The sequence below is a fragment of the Phyllostomus hastatus genome, unplaced genomic scaffold (genome assembly GCF_019186645.2).
Source record: "Phyllostomus hastatus isolate PE091 unplaced genomic scaffold, TTU_PhHast_1.1 phas_scaffold_46, whole genome shotgun sequence".
Taxonomy (NCBI): Eukaryota; Metazoa; Chordata; class Mammalia; order Chiroptera; family Phyllostomidae; genus Phyllostomus; species Phyllostomus hastatus.
This window is the reverse complement of record NW_025334032.1, coordinates 16,946,924-16,968,863: the sequence shown is the minus strand read 5'-3', so window position 1 is coordinate 16,968,863 and position 21,940 is coordinate 16,946,924. Positions and strand designations below refer to the sequence as shown.

Genomic DNA, 21,940 nt, shown 5'->3' with positions numbered 1-21,940 from the left:
TATAATGAGAAGCCAAGACTCAGGAGGTGACGTGTGCTATGGGATGAATCAGACAGAGTACACAGGGAGCAAAGCTTGATTTTTAAAGGTATCTCTTCAAAATATATTCCATAAATATTAAAAAGCTGTTAGAAATGCAGCAGAAATCAGTTCACAAGGAAATAAACACAGTACTCGTTCTAGGTTTTCCCAATTTCTGAGCCAACAGAGGTGAGGCTCCTGGCAGCGCAGCAGACGAGGCACCACATGTGCAGAGGGCGCAAGTCCACTCACGCTGCACCCCATTCCTGGACCCAGGCAGAGCTGGCTGCTCCATTTTCTGTGATGCTCTGTAACATTACTTTCCATTAAGTATTTTGACATGCTCAGTAACAACACTGTACAATGATGAGAGTGTGAAACCTTTTATCCAGCATAGGGTCCAGAATAGCAACTGCAGCCAGACTTAGCAAAACTGGATGCTCATGTTCACTGCCATACTTCTTCCCTTGCCTTTCTGTTCCTTTGCTTAACACTTTTACCCCAATTTCCCCCCTCCAATAATGAAATCTCTACCAGTACTTGCCTGTGCTATCTGTAAACACTAGCCTACGTAATAAAGAACACCAAGATTATTTAAGTAATTTCCCATTACAAAGAAATTTCTGACTTGGACATATGACCACCAGCAAGACATGTATCATAAAAAAATTTGTTAAGAACAAAAAATGTTAAGAATTGATTATAATTCATGTAGTACTTTTCTGGGTGTCTTAAAATACTTAGGACGACCAGCAGGGATGGAAGGAGGGTCTGCTCCAGATACTTTGGCAAGTCCATCCTTGTCGGGATGTGGAGACTCATACCAGGCAATGGCACTGCACCACGCCCACATGCACACCCGTGACCATCACAGTCATGACAGCCATGCTCATAATAACCACATTCACATGCTCACACAACGGATATACCAACGCTCATGACAGCCATATGCATTCTCACACTCACAACCATATTCACACTCATGCCAATAGTCACACATACCATAACTAAACTCGCATTCCTGCTCACTCACCATCCTTACCCAGTCACGCTCATTATAACCACACTGACACTCATAATAACCTTACTCACTCATGCTAAACAATAACCACACTCATACTCACAGCAGCCACATTCACATTCACGAAGACCACACTCCCAATTCATACTCAAGATAACCACATTCACTCACGCCACTCACACTTGCAATAGTCACACTCATCATTTCAATTATCAAGCTTCCTCGTGTGCTAACAGTTCTCAGAACATAGTTCTCAAGACACTTTCCTCATTAAAGCAGGTTAAGTGTATGAAACCTGGTATGAAAGTATAGGAAACTGTTAATACTGATCTATGGGTGGGAGTAATATCTTAACTGCACATAATACATATAAAAACACCAGGTTAGAATAGAAAAAAGAGCAAGGTGCACAATCACTCCTAACACAAAGAGAAAAGCTGTCAATTTTCTTTCGTTGTTACTTGTAAATGTTTTCATCTTAAATAGCTTCTGGTGACAAAATGTAGGGCTCCTGAGCAAGATCTCAAACTTGAATATGGGTTATGAAGGCACAGCAGGACAGTATGCAGAAATAAAGCAAGACCCATCAAAACTGGAAGTTGAAAATAATTTCAGATTCAGCTAGAGGCCCAAAGGAAGCCCATGTGAAGCCTTCTGATTTCTCAAGGCAGGGCCACAGTGAGCACAGAAAAGGCCCCTTCAAGGAGGGCACAGAGAGGGTCCAGTGCAATGCTACACTAGCCGCCCCCCATGAGGTTCTCCACGGCCCTCCCAGGCTCCCAAACAGAGGAAAAACTGAGAAAAGGCAGAGCCTTCAGAGTTCAAAGAACCTGATCTGTCTTTTTCACACCACAGACAGAAGATGTGATTTTCCATATTTCTGAATTCAATGGAACACAGCCCACAATGACCAATAACACATCCAGGTGTGAAGTCATGCTCACTTTCGCTCAGACCTCACCTCTTTGTAGCACAGAGCAGCTGAGGGCCGGAGGGGAGGTGCGGGTCGCAGACAGCTCAGGCTCCATGGCTTCTGGGTCTTCGGAGGCTCCAGGGGCCCCCAGTTGATGGTGGTGTGCGGAGTGCCATGGTGGGAGGGGTGAGGCAGTGTGTGGTAGGCAGGTGTCAGTGGCACAGGCTTGCTGTCTGCATGCTTGCTGGATGGAGTGATTGAATGGGAGGGGAGCTGCCCAAGAAAAAGAACAAGATCAGAAATATTCACCATCAAAGATACCTCAATCAAACACACTTAATTTTGCTAATTTTTAAAAACACTCCCAGTGAAATAACCCCCAGGTTATCGTTTCTCCTTCCTCTCTGACTCCAAGCAGCCAGACTCTGGGATGCCCCCATGGTGCCAATGCAGGCTGTGCACAAACGGGGGTCAGGAGGCAGCAGGATGCTGGGGGGCTGGGACCTGGACACTCCACTGCCGCTTTTATTTGCCATGGAGTAACACTTGTAAACAGGTACCTCATTTAATGTAGGTATCAGAATGTTATGAAAGAACAGGCATTCCTGTACTAGGAGTGTGGTTAGCGGGGAGGGTAATCCTCCCCATCCAATACTACTCAGTGCCTGGTGATTCAGGGGTGGGCAAAGTTTTTCTTTAACAAAGAAGTGGCATAGCAAGGCCCATTTCTGTTGATAGCTGCTTTTGTTACAGAAAGCACGTTGCCTGTTAAAGCTGAAAATATTTACTGTTTCTTTACAGAAAAAAGTTTCCACTCCATGGAATAAAGTAAATTTTCTCACAAAAATTTAATCAAGACAACATTTATAAAAATCTAATTTCTCAGAAGACATTATTAATGGGGTTTATATTCCTGGAAAACCCATCACATTGACAATTAACTAAGAAAAGGTTAATTAAATAATTCAAAATTAGCCAATGACCTCATATTAGTCCAAAGCAATAAAGCATGCTTAACAGGAGAAAGAGCAGAATGGTTCTGTGAGCTAGAAGCCTGAGCAAGGCCATTATTAGAAAGAACTGAACAATATTTGAAACAGAAGCTTAAAATAAGGAAACCTTAGCCCTAGCTGATGCCTCAGCATTCAAGAACAGAAAAATAAACTTTCTATAGAAACCACATGCCTGTCCTGGTGTGTGAATGAGTGTCTTGTAATATGTTGGACAACTACTACAAAACTTTTTCAAACTAAGTAATTCACAGAAGGAGAAAATTGTGCAAAATATCCCTTCTAATAATAATGTAGTAGTAAATAATATTTGGTGGTGTTTCTCCTTACTTGAAAGAGTCAAAAGAGGTACGCTTTGTGCTAAAATTAAAATAACACTCAAGCTAGACACAGCCAGATCACAGGGAGAATAGAGAATGACCCAAAAAGGAAGCTCCCTAATAGCACACATTTCAAAAGCGTGTATGTGAGCAACAGTCCCAGCGGACAGGGTGCCTCCTTGGCCACCAAGGGAGATAGAAAGGAATATGAGAAGCCAGGCTCCAAATACAGAACAAACTTTTATCTGATAAGAAATTTAATAAAGTTTAGTTTCGGACTGTTACTGACAATCTGAATGAAAAGGCACTTCAATTTTTTTCTTTATAAACACACATTAGGAAAAGTCCTGACACACATATACACCTATGTCTTAGGAATAAGTTTAGTACCATAAAATCATCTTTATTTTTTGAAGTATTGGAGGAGTTAAAAATGGTAGAGCCATTTGAAATGAAACATAAGCTAAAGCAAGTTAGTGGTTTTAGCCTCTCAACTATTGAGAGATTTCAATAAGATGATGATACTGCGATCAGAATGTTATGCTACAGCCATCCTTCCAGAGCTAAAACATTAATGCTAAAGATACAAGTGCAGAAGTTAACTAACTACACGGTAGGAAAAGTCCTAATACAGATCACAACAATCTAATAAGAATGTGAGGAAAACCTACCAGCTGGAAATGTTGTGTAATCGTAAGTCATTTGTAAAAGAGGTGTGCCTGCTTCTTCAATAGTGTTTGATAAAGATGACAAATGATTCAGTGTCTTAGCAAAACACACCAATTAAGAGAACTTTTAAACACTGACACTTTGGTACTGATCAATTCTGAAATGTTTAAGTATCTAAAAAGCCAACAAGCTGAGCTGTTGAGGCTTTCTAAGTGGATTTCTTTAAATCAAAATGAATCAAAAATTACATTTTAATGCCTTCAACATGAATCTGGTCCTTTTCATCCTCACAAATACTCATTTTTTTGTTTTGCTTTTTGATTAAACATAACAAGTACAGTTAAAACGCTCAGAGAAACACGCATCAAGGGAGCAGTTATTTAGTCTTCGAGGCCTCCTCGGAGCACAGAAGCACCCTCCCACCGGAGCACCACTGAACTGCATGTGACGAAGCACAATTCTGGGCTGTTTCACAAAAGTGATCACTGTGTGGCTATTCACTATTCAATGGAGAGAAGTGAATATCTGCAGAGAAATATAAGTATTGTACATTCTGGATCCAGATTTGATAACATTTTAAATTACTTGACACTTGCTGACAACTCAACCAAAAGCTGACCCTGGAGTGTGGACACAGGAGAAATATGGGGGTCCTTACAGTATGAGACGGCACAGAATGAGGCTTAATGGGGGGGTTGCTGACAGATGTGACTTTCGTGTGCTTCTGCAGATGGTCCACCCATTCATGGAGATCCTGCTGGTTGTTGCATGAAACTAATATCCGCTCAATCATGCTGCCTACAAGAGATGAGAAAAACAGGGTGAAATGGGAATACAGGTAGAAAGCACACACATGCACACACACACATCCAGATTATAATTCAATAAGGCTTAAACAGCAGCCCTCTGAAATAAGCAAAAGAATCTGCACACAAATGGTAAGGTGCCTCTCATCACCGCAACAGACAGCATCCACGAAGTTTTTGCCTATCACCTGATATTTCAAATGCATTTCTATGATTTTCACTGTCCTCAAGCTTTGTGATTGTCATTCCTGTCGTTGGTAGCTTTCCCTAAAAAAGAACCCCCACCAAAAAAAAACAATTAGTGCTTTTCTGGTAAAGAAAATACCATCAATTAAAGTAAATACTAAAGTATTTTAGAAATGGCAGAGGAACTACATTTGTAAACCACAAAAGCTATTTTGTTTGTCCCAGATGCACGCAAAAGCTTTTATCACAAATGAGTAATCATAATACTATAATCAAGATATTAAGCCAGCAAAAAGGTACAGAGCAGCAAACTAAAACACAAATTCCTAGAACACAAATAAATTCCAACTGATGAGTTACTCTAAACATAAACATGAGGACACAAAAACATTACACATTACAATAAAAAAAAAAAAAGAAACCAGAGCCTGTGGTAATGATTTTAAATGACATGTTTATGGAATGGAAGCACTGATCTGCCTCATAAAAATGCAGAGAAAGTCCCATGTCTGAAGGCAAAATAAGGGGGAAATTTGAGCAAGAGGAATTGTACAGCAGTTATATACTTGGTTGTCCGTCACACAGGAAGTCAACAGCTGTGCTGAGCACGGTCCAAAATGCAGAAAACAGCAGCCAGCCCATCCATCCTGAAAACAGAGGACTTAGGAACCAAAATGGGGAATGTCACTGGAGAGATTCCAGGAAAGGACTGCAAACAACCTTGCAGGACATTAGTCCTGTCTGAAACATCCACTGAGACATCTGCTTCACACCGAAAGGTCCCTGAAATTTGGTCCTGTCAAAAACGTCTACCCTTAACAAACATCCCTGGGTTAAAACAGCCCATACCATTTATCTGTACTTTTGGTTTACAGGATTAATACACAAACAGTTATCATGTCTTATTGGTCCAAAGACTGTGTTGTGGCTGTATAACCAATGATAACTCTTCTTGCCTCGGTAGCCTAGCTGGTCATGGCACATGAGGTTAGGTAGATGGGTGGGCATGGACCAATTGTCTCCACTGATATAGCATGGTACCTGGTGACCAACCAAGTCTTTAGGAAAAGTCTCTCAGTGTTGGGGGCCAATGGCTTGTGAAGAACCTCCAAAAGCAGCAGTTCTCAGCGAGGCAAGGGAAAAGGGCTGCCCTGCACAGGACACCGGCAAAGTCCCAGAGATGTGGATTGCTTCTGATACCTATACAGGAGATGGCCAGCAGTGCTGCCGAATACCGTACAGTGCACGGGGCTGGAATGATCCAGTCCACCGCATCAACAGCATCCAGGCCAAGAAAACCTGTCCTGACATTTGGTAGGTGGGACATTAGATAATGCTTGGTCCTTCTGCGGTCAGATAAACTTGAAAAACGCTGCATGCTGCGCACTCCTTCCCAAGATTCATAACACACTGAAGTGCATTAGTATCTCTGAGAAATCCTGCAGAAATAAAGCTGTGTGACTGCATCTAACCTAGCAAATCAATACCAAGAGATAGAATGTTCTGGTTGTTGCTAGATTTAATGCTTTTTAATGTCCCTCAAAGCAAGAAATAAGTATTCACAACACATAGTTCACAGCACTCAGAGACAGACACCCCCGAGGCAATCGTGCAGAGCGGGAAAACAGGTCCCGCTGGCGGCACATCCATGCCTACATCCAGAGCAGATGCACCAGCCTTGTCTCTTGGGGCCTGGCCTGACCCAAAGGGCAACCGCTGCTTCCTCAGGTCAGAGCAGAGTCCCATCTCAGCCTCTCAAGGCATGAAACATGAAACCAGAGAGAGCTGAAGAAAAAGGACTCAGCTTTACGTTTATTGGGGTCATTTAACAACGCAGGAGCTACCGGTGTGAGGGAACTTAAGTAGCTGCTATATTAGTGACAGACATCTGCTCAGAAGCAGCTTTACAAATTAAGAGGCATTATTTTTCTGGGCTGCCAATATATACTGGCTTTATCAATGTTAAAGCGCTCCTTTTGGAATAAAGTGTGATGACAACTCCTCTTTGGATGGCAGGCAAAGCTTTCTGGAGACACCAACAAGCTGGAGACAGACTCAGGGTTTACTAGTGTTCTACTGAGGATAATACAAAATAACACACTATGTTCTAAAAAGTGAAACTCGGAGGACAAAGTGGTGGCTTATGTTGAAGCAGTACAGTGATTGGCCAGGCCTTTACGTATTGATGGGAAGGACATTAGTTTCTATAACTACACAGGAAAAAAAAAGGCAATAAAATCTTGCCAGAAGCACCTACTAGACATACAGGGAAAATATAATCTACTTAATACCGCCATTTTAAATTACAGTCGGACCTCCGTATCCATAGGTTTCAAGTCCACAGATTCAACCAACTGCAGATCAAGAACAGTATTTCCTATCCATGACTGGGAATCTGAGGATGGGGAGGGCCGACTGTACGCATATTCCTATGCCATTTTACAGGAGACTTGAGCAGCATCCGTAGATTTTGGTATCTTAGAGGGGATCCTGGAACCAGTTCCTTGCAGATACAGAGGGGCAACTGTGTAAAAAAACAGAAAAGGTCTCCCCTTGCATTTTCTTCTTAAATCAACTCTCACACCTCAAAGAAAATCAGTGAAATATAAAATATAAAGAGGTTAACTGATCGTACACTACTTACAGCACCTGCCATCTGTCAGTGTCTCTCTCAGCGCTGCATTGCTTACAAAACATCTCAGCCTGAAGCACTACCCCACTCCACCCAGCCCACAGGGGCACCCACGACGGCACCATAATGACTGGGAATGAAGTGGCAACTGCAAGACAGGACTTCAGGGGCTGACGGAGCTGGCCTTGCACCTCAGTAGCTGTGTCCTTAGGAGCGAGCTCTACAAATTTCATTTGTCTCCTTTTTTTTTTGCTTACAGTGTTTGTACAGTGACATCACAATACAGAGACAGGAGCTTTGTGTACATATTTGAAGGTATAACACTATACACACATTACACAAACACATAAATATATACAGGTAGCATTTAATGTAAAAATTCAAATTATGCCTGGAAATTATTCTCAGACCCACAATAAACAATAGAATATAAATTTAAAAATGTGTTTTACCTGATAGATAAAACCACTCATCCTGGGACTAGCAGACAACATAAGCAAAATATTTGGGAAGAGTAGAAGATATCTTTCATTCTTTTCCTAATATAAAAGAACAAATATGAATAATTTTTATTAAAAAATACACTTACAGATGTAAGAACATATATTTAAATTAAGCCTTATAAAACATACTATTTTCTTGCTTAGATATTTCTCTCTACTAAATTCTATTAGCTAAATTAAATGGAAACAAAATTACAATGAATTCTTAGACTCACAAGTAGCCCATGTAACATCTTTTTAAAAAATTTGGTTAAGGACTGCACCTCTGCCATTAACTCTTTTTAATTCATCTAAAGTTTTCTTTTTGTGATTGAGAGAAAACAGAACAAGAGAACATGTAAAATTTTAGTGGGGAAGGAGAACAGGTGGACCTTTCACGCTAAAAGATGGGTGAGATAAAATGTTAAAATCAATTTTGGCCTATTAAAAATTCCTAGCACTTACCTAAAACTCCCTATATTATCAATTTAATGTTGTTTGCATCTATCCTGTAAACTTAATCTAGTTTACATGAAAGACTTAAAAGTATTATTTATGTATTAAAAATTATTCACTTCCATAAGGTAAGAAAAGCCCAAGACCACAACTAAAGGACAAAAATTCCCAGAACCTGAAAGGAGACACAGAAAGAGAAAACACAGACATCCCTCATCACAAGCTGCCACTTAATGAATGCCCACAGAAGTTGTATAATACTAGGGAGCAGTGTCCCCAGGCAGACTGCAGAACACCAGCCATAGGCAACATGCTTTAAAAGGGGGCTCTATACAGTAAGGAAGTTGCTGAAAAGTACTTGTTATGTTATACTCCCTCCTTAAAGATGCACAACATACACTTTGAATACTCAGAGCAGAGCTCTGAGAAGCCCTGTCAAAAAGAAATCTTTACAACTAATTACAATCTTTTCAGTCGTGATCACAACTTTGCATCATTTTTTTGGAGTGGCATCTATTAATATTTTGTAAATCTAATATCACGAGAAAACACTTTGGGAAATGTTTTCATTGATTTTTAAATAAAATTTAAAAATGCATAATTTAAAAATCTGTAGGGCTGATACCATTTTTAAATTTCATAGGCAGGAAAGAATATGTTTGTGAGTAGAAGTTTCAGTTTTCTTACTGTTCTAAAAATCTGATGTTTGAAATGGATCATTAGCAATTTTGTTCATGTTAATTATGTTTTTACAAAGGTAGAATAAATTCAAATCAAGGTACTAGTTAGTGACCCAATGAACATAAAAGTCATGTGAATGCTGAAGCACAAACTGCTCTATTTTCACTGTGTGAAGGATATCAGAAGATTCTGGTTTCATCTCTCACCTAAACCAAACCTGTAAGATAACAATAATTCTGATAAGCAAATGCCAATTAGGATTCATAACAGAAAAGTATAACGAACTAACCATCGAAAACAGATTTCTTAGAATGGCAGTATTGGTAAGAAGTCACGGCCAGAGAGACACACACTTCCCTGTGGCAGATACCTGCAGAACCGGGCTCTTAATGAGAAATCTAAAATCCTGTCAGGATGCCTCCTCTTCGCCGACACTGACACAGACTTGGATCATAACTGCTCTCTGGCTGCATCTGAACCAGCCAAGCGTCCACAATCAGCTAAGCCTCTCTAACACATGGAAACCACTTTCATATTTGGCCAGGACGAAAGACAGACAACACATATGAGACAGGAGTCCTATTCAGATGTTGCCATCACTTCATATTCCTTAAAAATCTTGTATTACACAATCATAAAAACATAACATTCTAAAATATTTATAATCTTGACCATAATTGAGGAAACTTAAAAAGCATTTATAAAATATAAATCACATCTAATACAGATTATGTTCAGCTCTTAGTTTTCACACAAGGCACTTGAACGATTTCAGGGAAAACAACTGAGACACGGAGTAGGAACACAGTCCACCAGCACACGGCTGGTGTCCCCTCATGTGTTTCTTCCACAGCTGTTCCCACCTACTCTGCACAGTGGGACAGAAATGGTCACGGCACGCACTGCAGTACCTCACTTCCAGTACACTGAATCATGACCTGGGACATGTAAATGACATTGCCCAGGGTCTTGATGTCATCTCCCTCCCAGCTCCGGATGGCTTCCGTCAGGATCTGCAACTCCAGCTCCTTCCTTTTCCGTACATCTTGACACTGGGCCTGATAGACACAGAACACTCTTAAAAGAGACAAACTTCCAGAATCGTGAGTTTGGCCATATTGCTTTGTATCTTACTTCCTCTTAAGACAGATAATCTACTGAACCATGTGTTTAATTCACAGGTATGAAATGAGGTCAAGAGAGGCAAAACATATAACCCTCTCTGGAATCAGAAACACTGTTTTAGAAAATTATAGATCTTGCCACCTCTAAAGGTATAGACAAATATACTCTCTGATTTTATAAATATTCTCTGACTTTATTAATATAAAACCATTCTCTGATTTTATTACTTGTCGACAGAAAAATATTCTGATTTTATTAATATTTGTCAACACAGAAGACTGAAAACAGGGGGGGGAAGACTAAGTCCCATTTGTGCTATAAATAAGGAGTATATCTCAGAAACAATAAGAGCACATGACAAAAAATAAAGCGGAACCACCAGTATCCCACTTCACACCCCATCACTAGGATGGAGGTTAAAAACATGTTTAAATCATTTTCAAGTAGCTATCACATCAATTATGTGGTGCCTTTTAAATATTTAAATAATTATCATTTCATTGTTCCAGTGTCCAAAGTCTAGTAAAGCATGAGAATGTATCAGCTATGGAATAACTACTACAGGTATACTCATTTTTATTTCATCAAAGTAAACCTGAATTATACATCACAGGTAACTTTTTATCATTTAATTTTTTAGCTGATAAACAACTTTTCTACATTCATTTGCCATAACAAAATCTAAGAAAACCACTCCATAATACGCCTAATCACTTACTGAAAGGTTTTTGAAGGCAGTCATGGATTTCTGAATGTCTTGTCTATCTGGGTGGTAATCCTTTGAATAAAAGAAACGCACCATTAGCTTTCATAATGAAAAGTTTTTTCTTAAGAAGGCACTCTCTACAGGCTAGCTTCAATTTTCCAATACTTTTCAGCCTGTACTACGTCCTCTTTTTCCCAGCACTGGAGTGCCACCTCTCATTCTTGAAGGGAATTATGGAGCCAGGGGACTTAGGGGAAATAACAGTCTGGAAGACAGAGCTGCGGTCAGGAGAACGCTGCTGTGTGAGTGAAGACAGCACACACCACGCCCAGTCCTCACACACAGCCTCTGCTGCTTCGGCAACAGCTGAGCCGTTGTGGAGAACAACTGACTGCCCTTTACAGACAAAGTCCACCAAACCCTAGCCTATAACACGAATCCAAATTTCTGCAAGGCCCACAGCCTATAACTCAGAAATAAGATAATATGTACCTTCAATTAAATGATAGTTTTAACACTATATTACTCTACAACTTACACATTTTATATTTGTAGCTATATGTTCCTGATATGACTCCTCAATATTATTATCATTTTCTACATTTTGGAACTTTTCTATCAGCAGCAGTGGGTGAAAGAAAAGATAAAGGATCTGGGATAAGAAGAAAAAACTTAATATTTAACAAAATCATTCTGAAATCTACTGAATTAAAAGCCTTGGTAAACTCTTATTGTTGGTTCTGGCCTAAAATAAATCATTAATAATCATTTCTTTGACAACGGGTAACAAATGCCAAGTGACAGACACGTGACAAGCAGTACCTCCATGTGTCTCTCGAGCTCCTTGAGCAGAGTGGGGTACTTATCCAGGCGCATGAATGGTTTGCTGAGGCCGGTGGTCAACACGAGAATCCCCGGACTGTTGGCACCTTTCATCTCCATGAACTCTCCCAACTCCTCACTGAGCAACACGCAGCCAGCAAAAAAGAGTAAGACATCGCTATTAAGAGTTCAGCATGAGGATGTTCTCTTATCCCCACTAGCAATCACCAAGAATATGAAATATTAACAGGGTATGTTTAACACTGTTAAAATCACCACTTTTCTAGCCAAACATGTGCTGGTTATTTCAAAACACCAAAGAGGAACCCCAGAGGGTTCATGTTATTTCTCTCATTATGAACAAAAACAGTTGTACATGACACAGAATTCACGTGGTTTCCTATGCAATCCCGCTCATGAAAGGCCATTTCAGCAAGTCGATTTCTTACAGAAGTGCTCAAATGTCAGCATGCATTCTTACAGCTAGAACAGATTTCAGTGATCTGGGTACTTCAAGATGGTAAAAAACATAAGGGAGAAAAGAGGCTTTAAAACTACAATAAACTGGATCACGGCATTAACACTTTAGACGCTTATCAGTCCACTAAACACCGCCAGGTGAACTGCACCCAAAAGCATTTTGTGAGAGAAATAGGCCTTTCTGACCTTCAGAGTGTACAATGTGGCACAATGAAATCATTAACACTTATTTAGGCTTTAGAATTTCCAAAGTATTTTCACACCATCATTTCATTTAATCCGCACAATATACAAAGAAGACAGTTATCTCCATTTATTTAGTGTCGAGGAAACGGACTACATATTCAGAAAATTAAAAAGCTTAAAAAGAACTTTTTAATAGTTTACTACTCCTCTTTCTCCAACAACTTCACTATTACTCATGTACCTTTTACAGCCAACAATGCCCTCCTGAGGCCTCTACCATCATGCACACTACCTTTGCCCTGGGGGACCCAATTCCGCAGCCTTGGCCTTCAGAAAGACGGCAGGAAAGCCTGGGGTGCAGTGGGAGTCAACTGTCACTGACACATTTATGACTCGCATCAGTGACTGAAACTCTGTGTTTCCGTCTCTCCACCGCAGGACAGATGATATTTAGGGTCCATGGGAGGACCCAGGTCTGTGTTCCTCACTGCTGCTGCACGTGTCATTCCAGACAGGGGAAACTGAGGGGCAGACAGGCTGGGAGAAAAAGGGGCACCCACTGGGAAGAGGACAGTGTGAACTCTGAGTCCCCATGTCACCTACTGGGAAGAGCAGTACCATCCCTACCCCCACCCAGCTACACTTGGCCCCCTGCCCAAGCTGCTTGGGAACACACCAGCTATACTAAGGGCTCCTAGTAAAAATATGTACAGTGTTTAGGCTAAACCATTTGAAAGTGCTAGCTGAAAAGTGGTGAATATAAGTTTCCTATGGTTCAACCTAAAATGACTCCATGTGGAGAGGTATGAGAACGAGAATTGATATTGACACTCCCCCCATTGCCTCATCCTCGACTCATCGTCTAAAGGAGAAATCATTCTACTTAACTAAACCAACTTAGAAATATAAGGTTTCAAATATCAGGTTGAAAACAAATTAATGAATCACTAGGAAATCAGCCTTACATTGCTTAAGCATCCATAACCCTAATTATAAAAACTTAACACATATAATAAACCTTTTCTCATTTCTGTAAGAAATAAGGCTATGCTATGATTTCCTTAGTGAGCCATCATGATGACGCAATTTAAGATGCTACCACCACAGAAGCTGTCAAACTACTTCTAGGGTTGTGGGTGTGCCTGCTTTCATAATCAACACACAGTTCAAGAGCTCTGTGGGTAACTCCGTGCTTTCTAAGAATGGTTTTCTCAGGAAAATCACAGGGCTAGGATTACTGAAACCGGGAATAGTGGTATTTCGGAACCTTGTTGTGGATCAGTCTAGTGTTTATCCCAGAGGTCATAGTGATTTAAAAGCCATGAGGAGTAACCTGGAGTACATGTTTGCACAGTTTTATCGTTTTGCACTTTCCCTTCCTCACAAGAGATGGGTGGGGGAAGCGAAGAGTGCTCCTAAACTGACTCCTACCTGCAGCCTCCTCTCCCACCTACCCCAGCCATTTGCTGAGCTCAAGCAGAAATGAGAGCGGCAGAGAGAATGGAAACAAAGAAGAACGAAGAAAAGGGAGAGACACTATGGGACAAGCACTCTGAGCAGGGCACCAGAGCAAATGCTTCTGATCATGATTCTGGTAAACAGCACTCTGGGCCTGTGACACAAGCGTCATTATGCATGTCTGCAGATGAGGACGCACAGTGAAGGCCACTCCGTCTGTTCTCACTGCCGGCTGGATGGCTGAGCCCAAGTCGGGCCCGAAGCCTGAGGAGACACTCTGTGTCTGGTCTGGCCTCTCTGACCACACCAGACTGCTCTTTCACACTCGCTGTGCCCTCCTCACACTTCTCATCAATCCTTACTCAGAAATGCTCCTCCTCAAATTACTCTGTCAATCCCTAAAGCACAAGTAGAGTAAAATGATGGATTTAAGAAGGAGCAATTTATATTTTCCATGCTTTTCTCTAATTATTGAAAAATTCATCAAGCAAAATCCCCCAAAAATGAAACTTTATGGTACCAGAAGTACATTTCAAATTCTTTAAATATAATCTATGCAGGGCCTTTTTACCATGAGAAAAATCACAGAAAAGTCTGTTCATGTGATTTTTGATATTTCAGAACTGTATGTTAAATTTTGTAACTACAGTTACAGCAAAGAAAAATTAACAAAACTAAGTTATTCTTATTATCCCTCCTCCCCAAAACCCTACAACTTAAAATATAAGTGAAAAACTTTTGCAAGCAAAAGTAACTTCTTTTAATATACTCGACATTTTTGTAATGCTAGAACATGGACGGTTAAGAAAAAAAACAACTTTATAAATCTTTATAGGTTACTTTCATTTTTTCAGTTTTTTTAAAATTTAGTACAATAAAACAAAAATGGTTACAGCTATTTTCACAAAACAATGGCTCTTTCAGCTTAACTTCTACTGATGTGAGCAATCCTTATACAGTGCAGCTCTGCTGTATTTACTGAAATGACACTGTGGGCTGCAAGAAGGCAAAAAGGGGGGGAACACAAATAAGAACTACCATGTAGCCAAGAAAAAAGTAACAATTAAAAGTGCTGGAAAAAACAAAACTCATTTGACAGACTAAATTATGAAACCCACAATTCATTCAAAATAGGCAGTCATTAACATATGATATCTACTATCATTATCACATGATAATGCAAAAAGTACATATGAGTTCTAATTCTAGAATTGGTGGTTCTGTAAATGCATTCACAAGATTCACACTAAGAATTTAAACTAACCCATTATAGCTGCAAATAGGCCTTAAAACTTCAAAACACTATACTTAAATCAATCCTTAAAAAACATATTCAAGCATAAACATAGATTAATCTACCCATCAGTGTGGCAGTTTTACCATTTCAACAAATGCAGGGAAGCAGGAAAGTGGTTACAGGTAAAGATCCCAGAATGAAAAGCGGTGACTGCTGACAGAAGCTACCAGCCAGCTGCGATCCTCATCTCAATTCATGGACTTACACTTTAGAAGTGGGGTCTGACTGGTGAACAGAGTGGGGACTCTCGCTGCTCAGAGACTCCAGGAGGGCACCTGGGCACACTCCAGGAGGGCAGCATGACCTCAGTCCACCCACCTCCCAACACTGGGACAAGCCACATGGAGGAGGCACAGTTTCCCCCCTCAGATACTGATCTGTATTCTTACCCTGCTATTTTGGGAAAATGCTACACTTACACTTCAGCTATGGTGCAGTCATTAAAGTAACAGTACAGAAGAGAGGATAAACAGCACATACTTGTAGGCATTTCCCTTGAAAGTATTACTTCAGGAAACTTTAACAGTCTGAATTTATCTTAAATGTCTTCAGGACAGATCCTCACTTTCATGGGAAAAGTATTTAGTTAGAATTTTTCCTTAAAATTGTTTACCCCCCTCCATACTTCTAACCCAATCCTAGAGAATGAATCCCTCAAAAAAAGGAGAGCAAAGATAAAAATGATTATAATTTTCCCCTAATACTCTATTTACTTTCTGTATATCTTCCCCCATCACTGTATCAACGATTCCTTTAAAATTTTTCAGAAACACAATTAATCTTTGCATTTCACTTCTGTAAAATTTCATTTAATTTGTAATCTCCAGGAATAGACAGCAGAGAGCATAACTGAATACAGGTTTCATGGTTTCAGCAAGGTGCAAGCCACCCTCCTGGAAAGGTGAGGAAGGGTGAGGTAATTGGGGGCAGGGGGTGTCTTTTAGGTTTTCTGTTTCTGTCCGACACTGTTTATCCTAAGGTCCCTTCTCTTCATCACCATATCAAAGACTGTAGTTTCATTTCAGGACCTTAATCATGTTCGTTCACTTCTGATCAATTCACACATGTTTTGCTTAAGGCTTACAATAACCCTACGAAATACTTTTAGAAGTGTGAGGTGACCCAGGCCCACCTGCTTAAGAGCTATAGTCAGGGCTCAAACAGGGGTGACTGATCCAGAAGCCCTGTTGCCACTTTCATACTCACAAGGATGCCGCACTTGAACCTCAACTCAATCTCTAAACAGCTCAGCAATGCTTGCTTACCAAGAGTTTCTAGGTTTTAAGTTGAAATATTTAGAGTGAGATGAAGTTAAATATTAGAATTAAAAGCACGGGGCACTTATCTTCATGCTACTAATGCTATTTTTCCATTTATGGTTTAATAAATATTGAACTGTTTTCAAAAGAAACCATGAACATTTTTCTAAAGCACTTATTCACACCAATCTGTGCCTCTGCGCCCTCTGACATCTGCTCTTGACTGCAATGCTCCCCAATCTTCCTACAATTTTCGGGAAACGGACGCGGATGGCCTTGTCTTAAAAAACTGGCAGAAAATCTGTATATTCTGATTCAAGTGTTTTAATTTTGTTTCAGGTCGAAAAGCTAAAGCTAATAGTTTCCAATTTAATGTTCAATACACCTATAAAACCCAATCTTAATTTTGAAATGGGACATTTTCTCCTAAAAGAAATCGAATGCAGTCTCATGTACCTCCAGTTGTATGACCTGAGAGAAACATGATTCTGGTAGCCTGGATTTAGCTTGCAGCTACACTCTAGAAATCTTACCAGCTTCCTTCAATCCACTATCCAAAGGGTTGTAGGCTGAAGGGAAGACTTCAAAAAATATCCTTTTCTATTACAAAAATATTAATATGCATTTTGAAGACTTATTACCAGTACTTTTCAGGCACTAATTTTAAGAGGCAACTAAAATTTTCATTGTTGAATAATCAAGTGAGTACTAGCATTGTTTTGGAGGTACCCCAAGTCCTTTCCCTTCAGGTAAGGTGTCTACGTGAACGCACCTGTGTTCCGTGAGAACATTCACTGCAGATGGGTGATTGGCACAATATGCAAGGTACAAGGTTTTCATTTGTGGCATCAGATTTAAAAAGCAGCCTCCAACTCTCTGCTGAGTTTCAGGCAACCTGGAGACATACAACACAAAGAAAATAATCCTAAATTACAGGCAGAAGGAAATTGCTAAGTAACAAATAGAGAATATTTTGAATAAGAAAGACCTCCTTGTGTACCACCCTATGAAAACAAAATATACAAATCCCAGAACACCACTGTTCACAACATGGTTATAACAGGGAGAAGCACCTACCTTGAAAGCTGCTCTGCTACAAAACAGGGAGCTAAACCCCTACCTCTTCTCCAGCGTCCAGATGCCAGCACCTGCACACAGCACAGCTACAAACCCACAAGTCCAGGCTTCTTTGAGCAGTGAGGAAAACAGATGTCTTACATTTTGCATAAAACAAGAAGTATAAAATGTGGCTATTTGGTCCGTAAGTTTTCCTACCAAAGTAGCATCAAGATGGGCACACAAAAAATACAAAAGCCACCTTTCCCTGCAGATGAAGACCGGCACCGAGCACATCTATCAAGCCCTCTACTTCCCAAACCCACACTATGACTGCTGGCTTGATTCTTCAGAAGGCATAAACTGACAAGAACAAAAAGAACAAAAAAAGAGATGATCAGAACCCACTTTGGAAGCTGAAGAGCAGATGATGAGCGGTCATAACTGGCAGGTAAATCCCACTCTAAGACCACACCTTAGGCCCCAGCAATCAGGACACCCTTCAGCAGCAGAGCCACAGACAAGGCTGAGTAAAGGTCTACAAGGCAGCAAGACGCGCATCTCTGCGCACCAGAAGGTCACTGGTTGGGCATCCCAGCAGTGAGTCTGAGCAGGGGTCCTTAGAAAACAGTGTGAAAGAACATGACCAGCCCCAGAGCACTGACAGGAAGGATTACAACCTTCGAAGCAGGAAAGCTGAAGAGCCTTCTCTTCTCCTGAGGGAACCTGAACCAAAGGAAAAGTGACCAAAAAATAGTCATACCAGGAGTTCCCCAACAGAACAGTCAAAAAGTTTCAACCCACAACCTGCACTTCCACTCAAGTGTTTAGTGCACCAATCTTAATTATTAGAAGACACAAAAATATGACCTAACACTTTAGGAAAAAAATATAACAAGAATAACAAAGGGCAAAAGATGGGGAATATGAATGGGGAGAAAATATGATAGTCTGCAGGGAACAGAAAAATATTCAAAAGAAATTTAATCCTGAGAGAAATAACACAAGATCTATGAAAAAAGAAAAGGATGCTTTTGTGGATGGAAAAAAGGGGGTTCTATGGAAAGTACCTCACAGGGTGATCTGATCGTAAATTCCTAACTGGGAAGGCCATGGTCGGTAGTCATGCCCCAGCACATACCTTTTTGGTAAAAGGTTTATCTTTTCTTAAGCAAGCTGTCCATTTTTTCTCTGCACCTAGGTGAGTAACCACCCTCAGGACAGCACATAATCTTGTTAACTACACAGTAATCCATTCTCCACCTAGATTCCCCCATCTCCTTAGTTCTCTCCTTAATGCATAAAAAGAAACTACAAACTGTTATTCCCAAAAGCACTTAACTCAGTCTGCTGACAGGATATTGTATCCAGGTATATCCTCAATTTGACTCAAGTAAGTTTTCATATAAATTCTCTACAGGTTTGGATGATCTTAGATTGAAATCTTGAAAATTAGAACATTGAGGACAAAAATAAAGGAGCTTTTGAAAATCAAAATGAAAGAGCAACTGAGAAAGTCAAAGAAAATCTGGAAAATGAAGTTCTGAAATCTCCCAGATTAACAAGAAAGAGACGAGAAAATCAAGACAAGCAGTTCCACATCAGGTTAAAAATTCCAGCTATAGAAAACAAAATAAACAGAAGTAAATTGAAGAAATGACCATAAAATTTGGCAGACTAAAAGACATAAATCTCGAGACAGGGAGAACTCAGAGTGCCAGCAGGAGGGATGCAAAATGACTCAAATGAAATTCAGCAGCATCAGAGTTGAGAGTTCAGAGTTCTAGAGACAGAGTCTAAAGGCTTTGAGAGGGAGAAACACAAGTTTCACACAAAGACTTAGGAATTAGAATGGCCTTGGACTTCTCAACAATACTGACCCTTCAAACAGTGGACAGAAGCAACCTAAGTGCCCATCAGTAAATGAGTGGATGAAAAAACTATGGTATATTTACACAATGGAATACTACGCAGCAGCAAAGAAAGAAAGAGCTCCTACCCTTCACAACAGCATGGATGGAACTGGAGAGCATTATGCTAGGTGAAATAAGCCGGGCGGTGAAAGACAAATACACCCTATGATCTCACCTATAACAGGAACCTAATCAACGAAACAAACAAGCAAGCAAAATATAACCAGAAACATTGAAATAAAGAACAGACTGACAGTAAACAGAGGGGAGAGGGATAATGGTGGAAAATGGGGGAAGGTCCATCAAGGAACATGTATAAGGGATACACGGACGAAGTCAAAGGGGGTAGGTTCAAGGGTAGGAGGTGGGGATGAGTGGGGTGGGGGAGCCATGGTGGAGTAAAAATGGAGACAACTGTACATGAACAACAATAAAAGAAAAAAATAGGAGTGGACCATTAAAAAAAATAGCAGATAGAAATAACTTCAGACAATTCTATCTCCATCCATCATAATTAGTATGAACATGGATTAACCACCTTCCAAGCACTCTTTCCTCAGGACGTTCCTAGGAAATGAAAGTCTACAGCAACAAGAGAGGAAGACACCAGCATCTCACACTGAGGTGGTAAAATGCAGGGTGACAGTCAAGGGAGACCCTGAGACCATGCAGTAGGGCTACAGATAAAAACCAGTAGGGTCCAGAGTGACTTCTAGAATACGAGCATAAAATTCATAAGCACCTAATACATATAAACATATTGAAAGAAATGAACATAATACAAAAAATAAATTAGTATAGAAAAAACAAGATAAGTATAGAAAAAAAACAAGCAAACAAAAACATGAAGGCAATTATCACCATTACTATCCTGAGAAACAGTGGGCAAGGCACACTAATTCTGGCACAGAACATGGCTCAGCTGTCAACAGCGTTTACCTAATACAGTAACCATCTCGCCCTGAACAGGCTTATCTGGAGTTGTACTGTTTAGTTCATTTATCCTTATCTGAAGTCAAAGTATCCTAGCATCAGTACTGCCAGCAGACTCTTTCCCAAGCGTGAACTCCTAAGTGGGTTTTTAAATAGCCTTCAGGAATTAGCCACAGTTCTATCTGCAAGATAGTCACTGACCTAACAAATAAACTTCAACTACTCAGGCACTGGGAATAACAGATTAAAAAGAGTAAGAAATCTTCTTTTTTACCTTAAAGGTGGCTGTAATTTTTGTGGGTAAATATCAAACAAGAACAAAAATAAGGGGAATATAAAACAGCCAATGATGGCTCAATTTTGCGAGATACAAATGCTGCCAGCCCAGAGAAGAAAAGCGCACACCCTCCGCCAGGAGAAGGCACAGAGACCAGCACCCCTTTCTAAGTCACCCAAAGACCAGTCATCACACACAGCAAGGATGCTGCACACAGGACCACCTGCTTTCTATCAGGATCCAGACACCTAAGACACAGTATTTTGAGACTATAACACACTGACATTTGAGCAGGTGATGTGCATACTCAGGGACACAGTGAAACGGTAGAGTCTGGCTTCTAGAAGGGGAGGGCTCTAGCAGGAAACCCCAACTGCCTAGCTGAGGGGACTGAAGGTAACTGAAAAGATGGGATAACAAAGTCTCATGAACAAGAGAAGAACACTGTCAGAGATGTGTGCATGGAAGTGATTAGATTTTTGTGATTGTATAATATTGCTCAGTGCTATGCCATATACTGTGCCATGATTTCACTTCTCACCTGGTCTAATACCACAGCCCAGGGATGCATTCAAAGGAGAATGTACCTAAAATCTAAATCAATGGATTTTCATTTCTTATATTTCAATCGATTAATTAAAATTAAGTTATATGTTAACATGACTTATACATGAACAATTACTTCATTAAATAAGGTTTTCTTTCTTCCTTTGGCCCCACTGAGCCCAGCCCTAGAGTTTTATTACCTCTCTCAAACCAATTCTGCAAGAATTCACTATACCCACCACCACCATATAAACTGCTTTACAGTTTATAAAGCCATCGTAGTCCATACTCACTAAATGGCACCAGCAGATGGAGCTCAGAAAGCTTACATGCGTCACCCTAAGACTGGAACCTAGGTCATGTGCTAACATGTCTCACACATGATACCATCTAGGATCACTAAATAAACAGAACAAGCAAGCGAAACTTACAAAGATCATCAATGCAGCATGTGACAGAATTAAAATTGAGAATGTCCATTTTGGTTCTCCCTTGTGCTTCTAGAGGTTGTTTCTCAGAGAATGGTACTATTTAGGCAGGGCACGGAACATGGTGTTGAGCTCAGGTACAAAGGAACAAATGGCTCACAAAGCTGTTATTGCTAGCAACTTCCACCTGTGGCCTTCTGGTAGCGCTAATGGCCAAGAGAGTGGTGTCATGAGTGGTGTCAGCAATGCTCTGACAA

General features: G+C 40.4%; 1 protein-coding gene across 9 annotated transcripts in view; it reads right to left on the bottom strand.

Moving 5' to 3' along the window:
- Nucleotides 1-21,940, bottom strand: part of ARHGEF7 (Rho guanine nucleotide exchange factor 7) — a 133,261-nt gene that overhangs the window by 21,465 nt on the left and 89,856 nt on the right. For all 9 annotated transcript variants that reach the window (XM_045821204.1, XM_045821197.1, XM_045821195.1 and 6 more), the window contains 8 exons: nucleotides 17,303-17,425; nucleotides 11,851-11,989; nucleotides 11,041-11,100; nucleotides 10,109-10,255; nucleotides 8,031-8,117; nucleotides 4,949-5,027; nucleotides 4,613-4,752; nucleotides 2,004-2,228 (listed from right to left, as the gene is read on the bottom strand). In XM_045821204.1, the coding sequence (XP_045677160.1) occupies nucleotides 2,004-2,228; nucleotides 4,613-4,752; nucleotides 4,949-5,027; nucleotides 8,031-8,117; nucleotides 10,109-10,255; nucleotides 11,041-11,100; nucleotides 11,851-11,989; nucleotides 17,303-17,425 (1,000 nt within the window). The remainder of the gene's footprint in view (nucleotides 1-2,003; nucleotides 2,229-4,612; nucleotides 4,753-4,948; nucleotides 5,028-8,030; nucleotides 8,118-10,108; nucleotides 10,256-11,040; nucleotides 11,101-11,850; nucleotides 11,990-17,302; nucleotides 17,426-21,940) is intronic.